At 49.5% G+C, this 16,058-nt stretch overlaps 1 protein-coding gene and 1 long non-coding RNA gene across 3 annotated transcripts; both read left to right on the plus strand.

Annotated features, from left to right (window-relative positions):
- Nucleotides 1-1,578: 1,578 nt before the first annotated feature.
- Nucleotides 1,579-4,850, plus strand: LOC142775617 (uncharacterized). 2 transcript variants are annotated; one of them, XR_012886834.1, is made up of 2 exons: nucleotides 1,579-2,061; nucleotides 3,987-4,850. It is a non-coding gene; the product is annotated as an uncharacterized LOC142775617 (long non-coding RNA). The 2 variants fall into 2 exon arrangements; XR_012886835.1 differs by lacking the exon at nucleotides 1,579-2,061 and adding an exon at nucleotides 2,406-3,428.
- A 5,878-nt stretch (nucleotides 4,851-10,728) lies between these two features.
- Nucleotides 10,729-14,676, plus strand: LOC119176672 (endothelin-converting enzyme 1). The gene has a single exon (XM_037428030.2). The coding sequence runs from the start codon at nucleotides 10,959-10,961 to the stop codon at nucleotides 12,822-12,824; it is 1,866 nt and encodes a 621-aa protein (XP_037283927.1). The 5' UTR covers nucleotides 10,729-10,958; the 3' UTR covers nucleotides 12,825-14,676.
- Nucleotides 14,677-16,058: the final 1,382 nt, after the last annotated feature.

A 16,058-nucleotide genomic window follows, 5' to 3' on the forward strand; every position in this document is an offset into this window, starting at 1 on the left:
TTGCACTAAATGAAACTGCTGACTCGCTCGCTTGGGCATCTTTAAATTTCCCGGCGGTACTAGTAGCTCCACAATTTTCTTCTATTACTGCCGAACGATTCAAACGCCGGTTAATCTTAAAGATCAACAAAACATCGCTCCTACAATCTGAGGAATTCCGGCACTTGCAATTCACGTGGAACACCGCAAATGCCTTTCCCGTCAATGTGAGGTGACCCTCACAAGCTTTCGCTGTAGAGTTCCTCGGTTAAATTTTTATCTCAACAAATCAGGATTTTCATTAACTAACTTATGTGCAGTTTGCAATGAACCGGAAACAATAGATCACTTTCTTCTCACATGCTGCCGCTTCGCCTCAATGCGACGAATAATTCTTGAAAGGCCGATTGGTATGCTCGGATTGCCAGTCATCCACCCTATTATCGTTTGGAGCCAGTCAGTTGGGTATGGGCCGCAGTGCTATTCTGTCAGCGCTACATAAATTCATTCAGGCAACCGGAAGGATACGCTGCTAGTGGTACTGCCAGATATATCCAATTCTTTGTCCCCCTTCCTCATTCTTGTTAATTTGTTTTATATATTCTTGTTTATCGCATTCTTCTGCACTTTTTTCACGTTTTTTAAAGGAACATTATTATTGTTCTTATCTAATTTCTCTTTCTTTTTTTTTAGCAAGCGTTGTAAAAAAATTATCTATTATGAGGTACAGTGTGGCCAATCACCCATGTAGTATGAGCCAAGATATCCTAGGCGACAAGACAAGATCTTTATAATTCGTAGTGATGTCTGTCAGGAACAAGAGATGGTCGACCACTTGCTCAGCAACCATTTTTGTGTATTGGCAGTATTATCTCTGAACCAATTTTTCAGATTGGCTTTAATTTCTTTTTAGTTGCATTTAAGTATCCTGCCGCCCGGTTCTTGGCCCATCCCCCTGTGTGGGTGAGCGCCATCTATCACAGGTCATCAGAATCATCCCTTCCGATCGGTACTCGAGGGGGACTCCATGCCTTGCTGGAGCGTTCACATGGCTGTATTTTTGAATACGAAGTGGGAGTGATTGAGTAAAAACTTCATTGAGAAAGTGGGACTGAAAAAAAAAAAAGAGAAATTGCCAGGCCTGTGCGGAATGCGCAGCACATTCACAGCGAAAGCTGCAAGAGCGGACTTTCATAGTCTTTTCTAAACAATTTGGGTAACTGCTACAATTAGCACACTTGCTGGGTACCCACTGCGCCATAAATAATCATGTCACACACTTCGGGCGAGGCCCCGCCGATCCGAAATCGACGTGCGCCAGACTCACGGGCTTCCACTTTACCCTTCGGCCTGCGACGCCTAAAAGGCCTCGAAGTGGCACTTTTCAAATTTATTATCAGGTTGGTCGACCCGTGCGGGTTTGCACGTGTGGTGATGTGTGGGCCTGACTGACGTACTCATTGAGCAGACACGGAGATTTGATTACACACAAACAAGCATTTAATTAAAGCAATGGCAAAGGCAGGAGTTCACAAAAATAACAGAGGAATAAAACTGATACGCGATGGAAAAGAACAGCTACAAAACAAGAAATGCTCTAAGAGAACACTACAAAAGATACAGACTAAAGACAGATACGCGGAATATTAATAAAAGAACAACATGATGGAAATCAAGGGAGATACAAGAAAAATTACATGAAAAAGATCATGGTCACGCTTTTGAATTTCTACATGCGACGCAGCGCACACAACTACAAATATTTAAAAAAAATGCTGGTTATAATAAATTAAGTTTTAAAAAAAGTCCCAATAAAAAGTTCCATACGGACCAGGCCAGCTCTTGGTGCACGTAGGGGAGTTGACGGGTGCCGCTTAAGATCTCGCCGGCTTGGTAGACGACGAGTGTGCTCGGAATTGCAGCCGTCTCAATACGTTGCGCGGGTCACTCCATGCTCGTCGCCTACGCGAGACTCGCGACACCGACGACCGCACTTGTTGCTGGCTGTACGTCCACTGCCTATTCCGATGCAGTCCAAACTTTTTCGTCAGGGGCTTACGCGTGCTCCCGTCCCATATGGAGGTAATTTCCTTTTTTTTTTCTTTAGAGACCGCCCGTGTCCCTTTCGGTACAGGTGCAGGGAAGACGAGCCGGCGCCACGCTGGGTCGCCGGAGGTCGTCCTTCCAACACAAAAGCGCCCTTCCTAAGAAGACGGGGCCCGCGGACGATCCGAAAATTGGAGTCGTTTGTGACAAATCATAATTTTTGTGTAGTAGGCCAGCATTCACTATGCTATCCTTCAGAGAAGCGTGGTACCCACGCCGAGGGAGGCGCTGCGGAGCCTGGCGCTGTCAGTCAATGTGGGGCGAAAACTGGTTACTCGAGTGTTGGCCTTTCTGCCTTGAAAACGCGTTGCTTTGCTCGCACGATGCACGCGTTCTGCACGTGTTTTTGAGTTTCGCGTCGCGCGCGATTCGGTAAAAGGAAGCAAGTTGTAGAAGATGACGCCGTCCTCGTCAGAGCGAAGTGCGTTTCGCAAGTGAAAGACAACGCTGTTTACGACGTGGAGTTAGAGGTGAAATAAGTTTCTCGAAACCTGGCACCGACCGGCAGTGATCTATAGTGAGTCTAAAGGGCAACTAAGCATCCAACTATGATGGCGGAACATCTAGCAGCAGGATTTGGCGAGGCATCACTCGCCTGCATGCTTTGTTTAAGTCCAACAGCGCACTCATTCCGCGCTAGGACAAGCCACCACGCCTGGGGATTCGTTAACATTCTGCTCGGCAGCGCCTTCCTCCTCTTTTCTCCGGGGGAACGCGTTTTCGTTCAAAGAGCGCGCCCCTCCGCGGGCGCTCTCCCCTCCTCTCCCGCCTCTCTTCGAGGAAGAGAACGCATGCATCCTTTCCCCCTCCGAGCTAAACTCGTTTCCTTCGCTAGCTCCGCCGCCGGCGTGCGTATTCCGGTCTGCCGCGCGCGCGACCGCTGCGACGCGCGCGCAATTCAAACCGCTCGCTGGCAGGCAGCCAGCGGGCACACGCCTGCTACGTGTTCCTCGCGCGCGCCGATCGTCTTCGGCGCGCCGCGGGGGCGTGGCGCAACCGCTCGCTTTGAGCGGGGACCACGGGAGTCTTCGACCTCCGGTCACGATGGAGAGGCCACAGCTCCATGGGCCCTGACCTCGTCAGCGGCACTAAAGAGTGGCCCCCTTGCCTGGGACAGGCACCGGCCGTCGCGTCCGCGCGGTGCTCTGGGCGTCGTGCGGAGGCGGCGCCCTTGTCCGGGTAGGGCCGTTCAACCGAAACAACAAAAGACCCGTCCCCTACCCAGGGGTGGGACCCTTACCGGGTTGAACGTAATTGGATGATGAAGGGTTGATGAGTGACATGTACTCTGGGACGAGGCGCTTTCGAGAGCCAACTCCTCTTCCTTTCTGACAACGGTAGAGGTGAATACAACTTTCTGTACGTTCATAATTATATACCTGTTTTATTTGGTTTGCTGTGTGTAGTAGGTACTATGTGTGTTACTGGATGCACGGGTAAGGCCGCTTCTCGTGCTTTAGGTTAAGCGGTTCTTGCGCTGTGACTGCCATTAGTTGGGATACCTATATTTACTAGCACCCACCCAAGTTATCGTGCGCTATATACACAGCACTTCAAAAATAATTAGTCTGTTTGGGATTTCTTTCTGATCCACAAGGAAAATTGACATCTATCTCGCGTGTCTTTCCTTGCATTATCACCGTTCACATCGCGGGTACTTCGAGTTCACGAACAGCGTGCCTACCATCATGAGGAGCGGCCAGCTTTCAGAGAAACTTTTTTGTGTCTGTCTAATCTGCAGGGGAAGAGCACATTGTTATAAAGGCATTTTATCTTGGTCACTATCGAAAATGCCCCGTGTTGTTCGGGCTGCCCCTGCACACTCAGTAACAACTGGTTCACTGTATCTGCCAACGGACGTGCAACAACGGCTAATGCATTTTTTTTTCTTTTTTTCGCAGTTGTCGTGGTCGAGTCCACTCAAGCGGGAGCTTCGCATCTCCAGCGGCAAACGTAATTGCATCGCTGGCGTCTCTAGCGATTCTAAATCAGTTGAAAGCGTGTCATAGACATCGAGGAAAACAGAGTTCTCTCCATCTTGCATTGCTGGGTCGTCTTGAGCAATACCTTGCGGCACAGCCTGCTCCACGGAATTTTGTGCTCATCTGGCTGCCCGCGTGTGCTCAGATTTGGGTGCACGTTAAAGAACCCCAGGTGGTCAAAATTTCCGGAGCCCTCCACTACGGCGTCTCTCATAATCATATGGTGGTTTTGGGACGTTAAACCCCACAAATCAATCAATCAATCAATCAATCAATCAATCATCTGGCTGCCCTCACAGAATGCACGCTTCCATCTAAGCAAAATAAGGTTGTGGCAAAGATTAGATCGTGCCATTCACAACAGCGTTCATACGTTGGATTTTTTTTTATTCAAATATTGTACGGTGATCAACATTGAGCATATCTGTAGTGTGCCAGATAATATTTTTTTTTATCATCTTCGAGTATAAAATGTACAACAAGTCTAAAAGTGAGTATACGTTTAGGAATTTTCCGTGATGCTGTTAGTGACGCCTTACATTCACAAAATAAAACAAGTACTGCATATTAAATCAAACTCCATGAAAACATGTACCATGGCAAAATGCCCCATTAAAAAAAAACTAGCAGTTGTGTCCATCTGTGCGCACAAAAACATTTCATACGAGTACTTCACGGATATAGGTACGCATGAAAACGTATTGATTAAACATTTTGCATTGTCTGTTGCTTGAATCATTTCTACTTTGTATGAAAACTATCAATAAAGCAAAGTGCTTGTTACTAACCGCGTTCCAATCTTACCCTTAAAATGTGGCGGTGTGGAAGTGTCATGTTTGATCAAAACCCTTATATTTTAGCTTTACTTGATAAATGCGCATACGTGAAACGAATTCTCGCTGAGCTTGAAATCAGGAATCAAGAGTCCTCAGAAAATGCTTTAAAATGCATAGATAGTTGTGCGCTTCACTGCCTATCATACCTCTGCGCCGTTTCTGTGTGAGGTGCCCGTTTATTGTAAGCTGCTGGAAACACTGTCGGCACATACGACGGGTGCAGACTTGAGTCATTTTTTGCAGTTTCCTACAAAATGTCTGCTACAAATTATTGTCCAAGCTTTTGGCAACCACACACTTCCGTCGGCGCTGCGTAGATATAAAAAATATATAACCACACATCACTAATACCACATGTGCACACAGCTTCAACTACTACGTCCCCAACAATATCGAATAATAGTAGCAGCATAAACATATTTCTTGGCAATTTTTTTAACATTGCTCTTAACACGGAAGTTGAAAGTATTATGGTAATTTATACTTTTAAGATGGGGACGTGCATGTCCCAGTAACTCGATAGATAAGAGGAACGGTGACGCAGGAATTCACACCCGTTATGCTGAGTGCATTGTGCGCGTGCTAATTTTTATTTAATTTTTTTTTTACTTTTTTCGGCGCAGTGCGCCATTAATCATTCCTGTCGTCTGCTTCTTTTGTACCATCGGTATGGGAATCAGTAGAATTTCACTGGTGGAGTCGACCCCTTCGTGTTTGCATGGATAGTTCCCCCCTTTCTGTTGGGGTCACATCGTGGAACGAGGGATGTTTCAACTTGTTCATGCAGGGGCTGACGACGATGAATAATTATGCCTTAAGTGAGTATGCGTCACTGTTAATAGGTGATCAAGAACACGTTTCTTTAATATGTTGGAGCATTTAACGAACCAGTCGTTATGCAATTCGCATTGTGTGACGCCTGGTTGGTTTTTTTATGTTTTTCTTTAATGCTTTAGTAGTCAAGTCAACGCGATTGCTCTACTTCCAGTTCCAGGCATCCAGTTCAGTAGCGTGACTCAGTGGCAGAATACTGGGCTGGCACGCAGCGGAACAGGGTTCAAACGCCATTGCTTCAATAGCGTTTTTTTTTTTTTACTGAGGTAGGTAGGTAGGTAATCAACTTAGGGGAAGTGGAATCAGGATGACGACGAGCTCTCGGGCCGCTCTAGGTGGCCGGACACTGCTGTGCTTCGGCGACCCTTCTGGCCCAGCTCACTGTCCGGAGCTGTAAACCCGGTTGCGAGCTGCGCAGAGCAACCTCCCATCGCTCCTGGTGTTCTGACCCTTGCCACGGAGGCTTGGGTTTGTTTGGACAATTCATAAATATGTGCTGGAAGTCGGCTCTGGTGCTAGGACATAAGTTGCAATGAGGCGAGGTTTCACCATGTGTAAAAAGAGAGAGAAGAAAAGGAGTCGTTACTGTGGCCGTTTGAAGTCTTTTATTTACTGAGTCTTTTTTTTTTTCTTGCGATACTGGACCGGCGGCGGCGGAAAACTACGGCGCCGCACGTGACACGCGTGTTAAGATCTCATAACAGCTTTCGCGGTAAAATTAACTAATATGCGCGCGCTTCATCATGTAGCGGTACGTAGGTCTTTGGGAGTTCCATGACTACATCGGTAGAGTTAGTTAAGCCAGTGTGATACCAGGCTTAATTGCACCTCTCTGGAGAAGGGGGCCAGCTAACTGAGAGGGGTCCCTGAGGGAAAGGGGGTTGGTGGTGCTGTAATGTCTCTTTAGCGGGGAATACGGGCGCGGGAAGGCGCGTTCAAAGCGCAGCTGCAGTACCTCCCCCCCCCCCCCCCCCCCGCACTCCTTTTATGCTGCCTTCCCGTCTACTTCGTTCTGAACTTGATACTGCAGCTGGACTACTCTCACAAAATGTCATCACGCATATCTGAAGTGTAAGTGCCGCAGCGAAGTTTGGTTTAACATAATATACGCCCTGCGTCAGAGGCGCAGCCAGAGAGTAGCACACCGAACCCCTGTCCGCCTCCCCCCCCTATTTTTTTTTTTTGCCACACGGTGTCGCGAAAAATGACTATTAGCCTGGCCGGTCCCCATTCAGATCCAATAGGTTCCCCACCCCCTACCGAAAAAATTGTGCCACAACGGTCCGGACGACGGTGGCTGAAATAGCAGAGCAAGTGGCGATTGCGTTGGCCTTGCTGGATAACAGGAGGTCCACAATTTACAGTGACTCGAGATCAGCGGTCCGAGCCAAGGGAACAATATCGGAACTAGCTTTGTGAATTCTTCGGGACAAGGACATCGAGCCACACACACTCGTTTGGTTCCCAGCTCATATGGGACGCATTGAGGGAGCCCCGCCCAATCTCAACGAGTCAGCTAGGACTAGTACTAGGCGCTATAGGACTAGTAACCGCGTATAACTATCGGGGGGCGCGGCGCTGATGTCTTGGAGAACCGTGACCCTCCCATCTCATATAATGAATTGATTAACAAAACAATTTTACATGGCGCGGAGACAATACCCTCCACCGCACAGAAAACTAAGCAGACCTCAGGCTCTGACACTCGGACTTCTTCAGGTCGGGGCGTACCCTAATCCCGCGCTACTAAACGAAATTTATCCCGAAGTACAGCCAACTAAAACATGTTCCTACTGCCTTGGAACATTTGCTCTGGCGGTGCCCAACGTTACGCTGTGGGGAAGTCATCACGCCGTCCAAATGGGAGGGCGCTATTGCAAGCTCAGGACTTGAACAACAGCTATGGACAGTCCACCGGGCCCGCGACGCAGCAGAGAGACTTGGTCTTTCTGTTCCGACGTGGGAGCGGCGCGCAACGTGCTAAAGCACGTTCCGAAGGACCAAATAAAGTTCATCAATCCATCCACACATCCACGCTCCTTCGTGTTTCCTAACTTTACTGGTAAATCGCGAACTTTGAAAACTACTGCAGGGTACGAACGCACGTGCGCGCAGCTACATAATTAAGTGATGCAAAGGGAGATGATTGCGCAAGATATAGCATGATGTGCACATCCTCCGATAAGCGTGTTTTAAAACACCAAAGCACCCATGACATCGATGTTTTGGTTTATGCTAGGGAAGGCCGTAGACAGATTTTTTTTTTTTGGGGGGGGGGGGGGGAGAAGGGGACACCCTTTTCATATTACTTAGGGGCCGGGCAGGCCTATGTGGTCGAGTGTCATTCTGGGCTCTGTATGCTACGGAAAATAATTTAGGGGGGAGGGGCACGGGCCTGGTGTTTCACTCTCTGGTTACGCCACTGATGCCAGGGCTGAGTTGCGCTTAGATGGCTGAAGCTGCGAATACTTTACTCTATGTTATAGTGGCGGTAATATTGTTTTCAAGTCGCACTCTTTTGATGGTACGTTGATGTATCTTTATTTTAGGGCTCCTCAGCAGTACCCAGAAGGTCATCCATGATTCTCTGTGTTGTTCTTTTTATCGTTGATCTAGATTTGCCAGATCCCTGCATATTTCTAAGAATTGTCCATGTTCTTGAAGGTACCTTGCAAGGAACTACAAAATTGGATACATTCGTCCGCTGCTAACTTATGAGCACGTCCGCCTCTTCCGCTAGCGCTTCTCCAAAGTAGGGTCCTGTTGAGACACTCTCTTTTCCACCGTTTTAACAGACTATATATACAGGCCTGCTTTCGAAGTTTTGAAGTATGTATTATACTTGCAGCTTGACCGGTACGTTGAGTACAGCGGTCAAATTCATATAATTCTCGAGTGCACGCTAGTGGAAAGTACAGTTCCACTGCCAGGGTGACAAGCCCGAAGCGTAGGCTCCAGGGACAACCCCTGCATGCTCTTGCACTCAGAAGTACGACAATGAGATGACAGATAGGATGAGGGGGTGGGCGTGCACCACAAAGTGCTCCATCACCATGAATGTGGCTGCGAACCGTCATAAGACGACAAGAGTCACAACTCGAAACGTCATGACGAACCGCGAAGTGAACTCATATAAGGAAAACCGTCTAAGCGCATCGTATTTGTACCTAACTAAGGCCTTGACAGGGGTCAGGGCCTCGGTCAGGTGCACGTTAGCGCCTTTAGTTATCCTTTTGGTTTTATGTAAGAAAACTGACCATTTTGTGAATAAAAAGGACAAAAGATATGCGCATTAGTCACACAGCAGTGTCATTTTTACAGTTTCTCTTCCTTCGTTCACATGCGTTGTTTGCGCTGTTTTGAAGACAACTCGCCCATTTGTCTGCTCCATCCAAAGTTTTTAGATATCTAGAAACGCTGGATCCATCAGAAAGTCTTGTCTTGTTGTCTAGAAGATCTTGGCTCATACCCACAAGGGGGATCGGTCATACTGTACCTTATAATGTAAATTTTCTACACAACGCTTGCAAAAAAAGAGAAATTAGACAAGAACAATAATAACGTTCCTTTTAAAAAATGGTGAAAAGTGCAGAAGAATTTGATAAAACATAATTATAAAACAAATGAGCAAAAATGAAGAATGTCGACAAAGAATTGGACATATTCGGCAGTACCACTAGTAGCGAATCATTCCGGTTGCCTGAATGAATTTATTTAGCGCTGACAGAATAGCACTGCGGCCCGCACCCAACTGACTGGCTCCAAACGATAAAAAAGTGAATGTATTAACTGCCAGTCCGAACATACCAATCGGTCTCTCAAGAATTATTCGGCGCAGTGAGGCGAAGTAGCGGCATGCGAGAAGAAAGTGATCTATAGTTTCCGGTTCATTGCAAACGGCACATAGGTTAGTTAATGAAAGTCCTGATTTGTAGAGATAAAAATTTAACCAAGGAACCCTACAGCGAAAGCTTGTGAGGGCTACCTCACATTGACGGGAACGGCATTTTGCGGTGTTACATGTGCATTGCAAGTGCCGGAATTCTAAAGATTGTAGGAGCCATGTTTCGTTGATTTTTAAGATTAACAGGCGTTTGAATCGTTCGGCAGTAATAGAAGAAAACTGTGGAGCTACTAGTACCACCAGGAAATTTAAAAATGCCGAAGCGAGCGAGTCAGCAGTTTCATTTAGTGCAATTCTAACATGCGCGGAGACCCAACGAAACCGAGCTTCTGATATGCTACGCGGTACGAGAGACCAAAATATCCGGAGAAGAGGAGACTGCTTTGCGGACGTTAAATGTGTACAAATAAACAAAGCATCCGAAATAATAATAGCTTTTGATTGCTGAGAACTTAGTTTTTGAAGAGCCAATGTAATAGCCTCGAATTCTGCGAGATAAATTGGCGTGAAGTCAGGCAATCGGAGCGCAAAAGACCAATTAAGCTGATGAGAAAAAATACCTACTCCACCCTTCTGAAGATTTCGTGTTGCATCCATCGAAATTACTTCATAATTAGGAAAATGACTGAGATGATCTTAGGAGGCCCTCCAGAATATGCTTCGGAAGTAACTTAGCGGTTTTTTTTTAAAATGTAGTCGAAAACTAAGTCAATTGGCACGGAGCGTAGGGTTTGGGGAGTTAAATGCTGGAGGGAAACGTGAAGATTTGATAACAGATACTCGATGAAAATGACTTGGGGTCTTTGATAACGACACCACGGGCGCTTAAAGAAAGAAACTGGATACTTCATGAAAACTGTCTGTGAACAGGAGAGGCGCGCATCGTACAGTTTTAAAAATGTTTGCACGGTAAACTGTCGAAATTTTGCATCAAGTGGAATGATTCAAGCTTCGAAATAAAGCACGCTATTCGCAACACACCTGGGTAGCCCGAGACACAGCCGCAGAGCTTGCCTTTCTAGCAATATAAGAGTTCCTAATTTGTACTCAGCACTTCCGGAAGACAGAACGCAATCAAATTCCAGAATTGGGCGAACGTTAAGTTTGTATATCACAAGTAACGTGTCCCTGTGCATTCCCGAATTCTTATTGCAAAACCGGCGTAGCAATCCTAAGTGTCGCAGTCGTTGATGACTTTTTCCTCTTCCCCCGCAGTGGGTCTAGCTAACAACCGACCGCGGATGCAAACCTGCTGTCTCGTGCCGCGCGACCAATTAAGGCGGCACGGCGGCCATTGCTGCGGGTTTCAGGACGAGAATGTCGTGCGAGCAGCGTCGCTGCAAATGGCGTTGCGGTGTCACCGGGGCCATGCTCGTCGGCCTGCCCCTGTCGCTGCTGGGGCTTGCCACGTTTCTGGGCCGCCGGGGCACGGCCTCCGCGCCAGGGCTCTGCTCGACGACAGCCTGCCGCAGCGCCGCAATGGCGCTCAACATCTCGCTGAGCCACAGCATCGGGCCCTGCCAGGACTTGGAGCACTTCGTTTGCGACGGCTGGCCGCACATAGAGAGAGCTGGCGCACGTGTAAAACTCATTATGAACTACGCCTGGTCTGCGTACCGGGTGCCGAAACGGAGCCAGTCGGCTGTGGACAAGGTCGTGGCTCTCTACCAGAGCTGCGTGGCCTCGCTGTCGCCCGGTGGCGGTGAGCGCAGCACGCTACGTGCATTCATCGTGCAGCTGGGCCTTGGACCCGCCAACGCGAGCATGGGCAGCGCGTTTCGAGCACTACTGCGGCTGTCTACTCGCCACGCGATGTACTTGCTTCTAGCAGTGCAGTACAACGTGCACAACGCAAGCGCCGGGGTCACGGTGCGACCTGCTCATCCACCGCCGACAAACAGCTCACCAGGTTACGTACTCCAGGTGGCCGAGATGGCGCTGCTGGATGACCCTGAAACCGTGGCGCACGACTTGAAGCTCATCGAGGGAGAACTGAGAGCAGCGCCCGCCGCCCAGCACGTGACTCGCACCGTACCCCTGGAGGTGATTGCCGAGGAGTGCGGCACGCTCAGTGACTTGCTCATTGAGCTGCCCGGCACAAACTCGCACACGCCGGTGGACGTCGAAGGACCGATGGCTGTGCGCTGGTACGCAAACTTCCTGCGGCGCCATCGTGGGGAGCCTGCGCTGCGACGCTACGTGGCGTGGCACACGGCCCGTGTTTTCGGCTCGCTGACGCAGTACGACATGTTCCGCGCCACCTTAGAAGAAAACCAGCTGGGACGGCTCGAGCCCAGTCCGAGCCTAATCAAGACCACCTGCCTAGCACAAGCTGCAAACCTCATGCCACTCGCCTATAACGCCTTCGTCGTTCGCCACTTCGCCACGCATCATACTCGCAGAGCCGTGGAGTCGATAGCCGACGGTTTGCGTGCGGCCGCCATCACCAGCGTGCGCGCATCTCACTGGATGAGCGACAGGCCCAAGGCCATGGCGACGCTCAAGCTGCGCAAGCTTGCCTGGATTCTGCCACGACACCGCAGCGAGGCGCAAGTGAACCACATCTATGCTCGCGTCAGCGACCTCGGCCTGAAGGACTTTCTCAAGTCGTACATCAACGTCACCGAACACAGTGGCCACAGGGACACACACGAGGCGAACCAAGCGGCCGTTGACGTCGCCTACTCGGCACAACGAAACATCATCACCGTATCTGCCGGTATACTGAACACGCCCTACTTCGAGGATACCCTGCCGGCCGCCTTCAACTACGCTGGCCTCGGGCAGCGCATGGCGCTCGAGCTACTGCACACGTTCGACGAGCTGGGGCGCTGGTACGATGCGCGCGGTCGGAAAATCAACTGGTGGGACGACGCGACGGCCGACGAGTTCCGGAACAGGCTCGAGTGTCGACACGGCGGAGGCGAGGCGCTCATGGAGAGCAGCGCACTGCGGCTCGCCTTCCAGGCATTCCGCAGAACACACCAGCACGTGCTGCTCAAAGGTCTCGAAGTCTACACTCCGGAACAGATTTTTTTCATCAGCAGCTGCCACAAGTGGTGTGGGCACGAGAACAGCTACTGCAACGCGGCAGTACGCAACCTCGAAGAGTTCTCAGCTGCTTTCAAATGCAAACCGGGCGATCTCATGAGTCCGCACGAGCGGTGCCCGCTACTTGTGTGAGGAGGACATGCATGCATGCGAACTGGCAGCACTTCGAAGGGTGGAAGAAAACAAGCTTGGGCTCTGTATTGCTGTCGTGTTTTCTCAGTCGACCGCCAAGCACACACACATGCACGCACACTGCTTTTCTTTCTCAAGTCACTTAATTAACAAGCTAAAATGTTCATGGTTTACGCAAGTAGTAGTGCTTGCAGTACGTTACCAAATATTTTACCGACAGCGCGAACTTGCAGTACGAAGGAAAGAAACACCACACCGTGGGGGGTTGAGTTACCAGTTTGCTATATGGGTCGGCACCACTTCGCCCAATGAGCTACGCTTCTATTGTTCATTACTTGCACAGATATTTATCCTCTTCATGGTGTTTCCATCGGTGGGATTATGTCGGGTGGGGTAGGGGGGCGCACAAATTCAGGTGGAGTTAAACGCCTTCAAAGGATACATTCACGGAAACTTATGACGTCACGTCACAACTGCGCAAGCCAACATGGCGGCAAAATCGAATAACGTTAGGTTTAACCACTGCGAACGTAGTATGACGGCCGACCTGTAACCGAACCGCCTATTTCGCAATTCGAGTTTCTTTGTTTCTCCCTCAACAAGTCTCGAAATTCAACGCAATCAGCGCAAACAAAATGATTACACAACGGCGATACATTCAGATGAAAATTCGTGAAAGAGAGAAACCACCAAAGGCGTGAAGACAGCGAATGTCGAGTCGACGTTATCATCGCTCAGTTGACTTGCAGGACGACCACGACAGAATACATTGGGTATTTGTTTAGATTTTCTAACAAGCAGCAAGCTTTCGTCATTATACTTAAATTATCCTCATTTTCATCACTAACTAATTGTCACAGAACGAGCGCTAAAAAGAGAGCGCGCCGCCAAATCCTTGCGACAACGGGCGGTAGAAACGCCGCGAGGTAAAAAGAAAAAAAAAAGAAAGCAAACATCCAAGGCTCCCGGGCGCGCGCTCTCCCCGCAGAAGCACGGCTTCGCAGACGAACCTCCTCACCCCACAGCGGCGGCCGGGCAAGCGCTAGAAACTTCCAGAACGAAGGAGGCGTGGCTACGCCGAGCTGAGTCACCCGACGCGGAGGGCTGACAAACCGTCTCGCCTCTCTCCAGCCTTCGCTGCGTATCGCGCCGACGAAAGGACGAGAAATGTCTGGAAAGTGGCGCGGAAGGTATTTAATCGAGCGGCCGAGACGAGAAAGCAGGAGGTGACGGAAGTTAACGCCAGAGCGCGTAGGAATTCCGCCGTGGAGTCGGCGAAGGTTCTGCCCGTAGTGACAGAACAGGAGGAGACGGAAGTGAGCGCCAGAGTGCGTAGAGAGTCCGCCGTGTAGTCGGCGAAGTTTGTGGTCCGTAGGGACGGCTCGAGCTACAGGCAAGAGTGTGTGTTTACCGCTATCGAGCGAAGACCCGTGGCAACCGCTGCGAGTGTGAAGCCGACGTGTTCCGGCGAAGAAGTTGAAGTTGGAAGAGTGGCCAATTGAAGACGGGAGGGTTCCTGGAAGAGAACTTCGAGAGCTGCGGAACGACAACAACGCTGGACTTTGAGTGAGTGATTCTCGGAAGAGTATCATTCAGACTTTTGTTCCAAGGACTTTGGACTGAATAGGTTTTATATCTCTTTGGTCTTTAAGTGTCTTGGTTGTTCAATGCATGCGACTGCATTGTGGTGCGTATTGTTGTCTGTGTCCGTTGTTTCAAGTGTGGTTGATTGTACTGTGTAGTACATTGTTTGTTTGGTGACGTATTGTATGTAACTATTGTGGAGTGTGCATACGTGTGTATTGTGTTTTGATCTGCCGTTAATGAGAATATAATTTTGTTTGTTTATCAACTCTCGGCTCTGTCTTGTTCTTTGGGCCACAGCCGGCGTCCGCTGGCGCACCAATAAGGACCACTTCTAAATTGTCCACGCTTTCGTGGTGCGGTTCGGGGGGCCGATACTTCGGCTCTTGGAATTAGCCCGGCGATCGCCTCCCTAATAACGGGACAGGTGTGACAATTAATCTGGCGTCCGCGACAGGACCTTTTGGTGCACAGTGTGTCCAAAGTAGTGAGAAAGAGCCTCGAGTTGTTGATAGTGCTATCGGAACGATTTTGTGTGTTGTTCAGTGTTCTCGTTAACGAGTGCAGGGGAGTGTTCCGATAGACTGATTTAGGCAGATACTTTTTGCACGCGGCAAGGTTTCATTTGCGAGTTGCGAGACACAATGGATCTCGAAAAGTTAGTTGCGCTTGGTGAGAAGATGGGTCTTTCCGGCGCCGAACTACGGAAATGGGTAAGCCAGAAGGAGAAAGAGGCGGTGGAGAGAGAAAGGTTGGCAGCTGAGAAAGCCAAGGAAGAAAAAACAGCTGAGTTGGAACGAGAGAGGTTGGCGGTCGAAAGAGCCAAAGCGGAAAAAGAAGCTGAGTTGGAGAGAGAGAGGTTGGCGGCAGAGAGGGCCAAGGAAGAAAAGGCAGCTGAGTTGGAGAGAGAAAGGCTGGCCGCTGAAAGGGCGAGAGAAGAAAGAGAAGCAAAGGAGCGACAGCTGAAAGAAGAAAGAGAGGCAAAAGAGCGACAGCTGAAGGAAGAAAGAGAGCAGCAATTGAAGTTGGAGCTGGAGAGAGAAAAGTTGGCAGCCGAAAGGGCGAGAGAAGAAAGAGAAGCGGAGATGGCTGAAAGGGAACGGCAGCGGCAGCACGAGATGGAACTCGAGCGGCTCCGTTTGCAACAGCGAAGCGAAGCTCCCGCCCAAGCTAGAGTTGAAAGCAGCGAACGGGAAGATCACGGCTTCCGCTTGAACCCAAGCAAGCTGCTCGTAGCGTTTGATGAAAGGAAGGACGACCTAGACGCGTACCTCCACAGATTTGAGACGATTGCGAGGAGCCAGAATTGGCCCGAACAGCAATGGGCAACTGCTTTGAGTACTTGCTTGAGTGGTGAAGCGCTCAGTGTGTACGGTAGGCTGACGCCGACCGATGCAGCCAACTACGCAAAGGTGAAGGCTGCTTTGTTGAAGCGATTTAGATTCACTGTGGAAGGATTCCGGGACAGATTTCGGACAGGAAAGCCAGCTGATGGTGAGACGGCTACGCAGTATGCCGCCCGACTTTGCCATTATTTCGACAGATGGATTGAACTTTCAGGGACAGCGCAAGAGTACGATGAGCTTAGAGAGCTCCTAATTAGAGAACAATTTCTTACTAGTTGCCACCCAAGCCTGTCGCTGTACTTGA

The sequence above is a fragment of the Rhipicephalus microplus genome, chromosome X, assembly GCF_043290135.1.
Source record: "Rhipicephalus microplus isolate Deutch F79 chromosome X, USDA_Rmic, whole genome shotgun sequence".
Lineage (NCBI taxonomy): Eukaryota > Metazoa > Arthropoda > Arachnida > Ixodida > Ixodidae > Rhipicephalus > Rhipicephalus microplus.

Bases quoted from the DNA above. Each gene is read 5' to 3' on its own strand.
- LOC119176672 (XM_037428030.2), top strand. From the start codon at position 10,959: ATGTCGTGCGAGCAGCGTCGCTGCAAATGGCGTTGCGGTGTCACCGGG.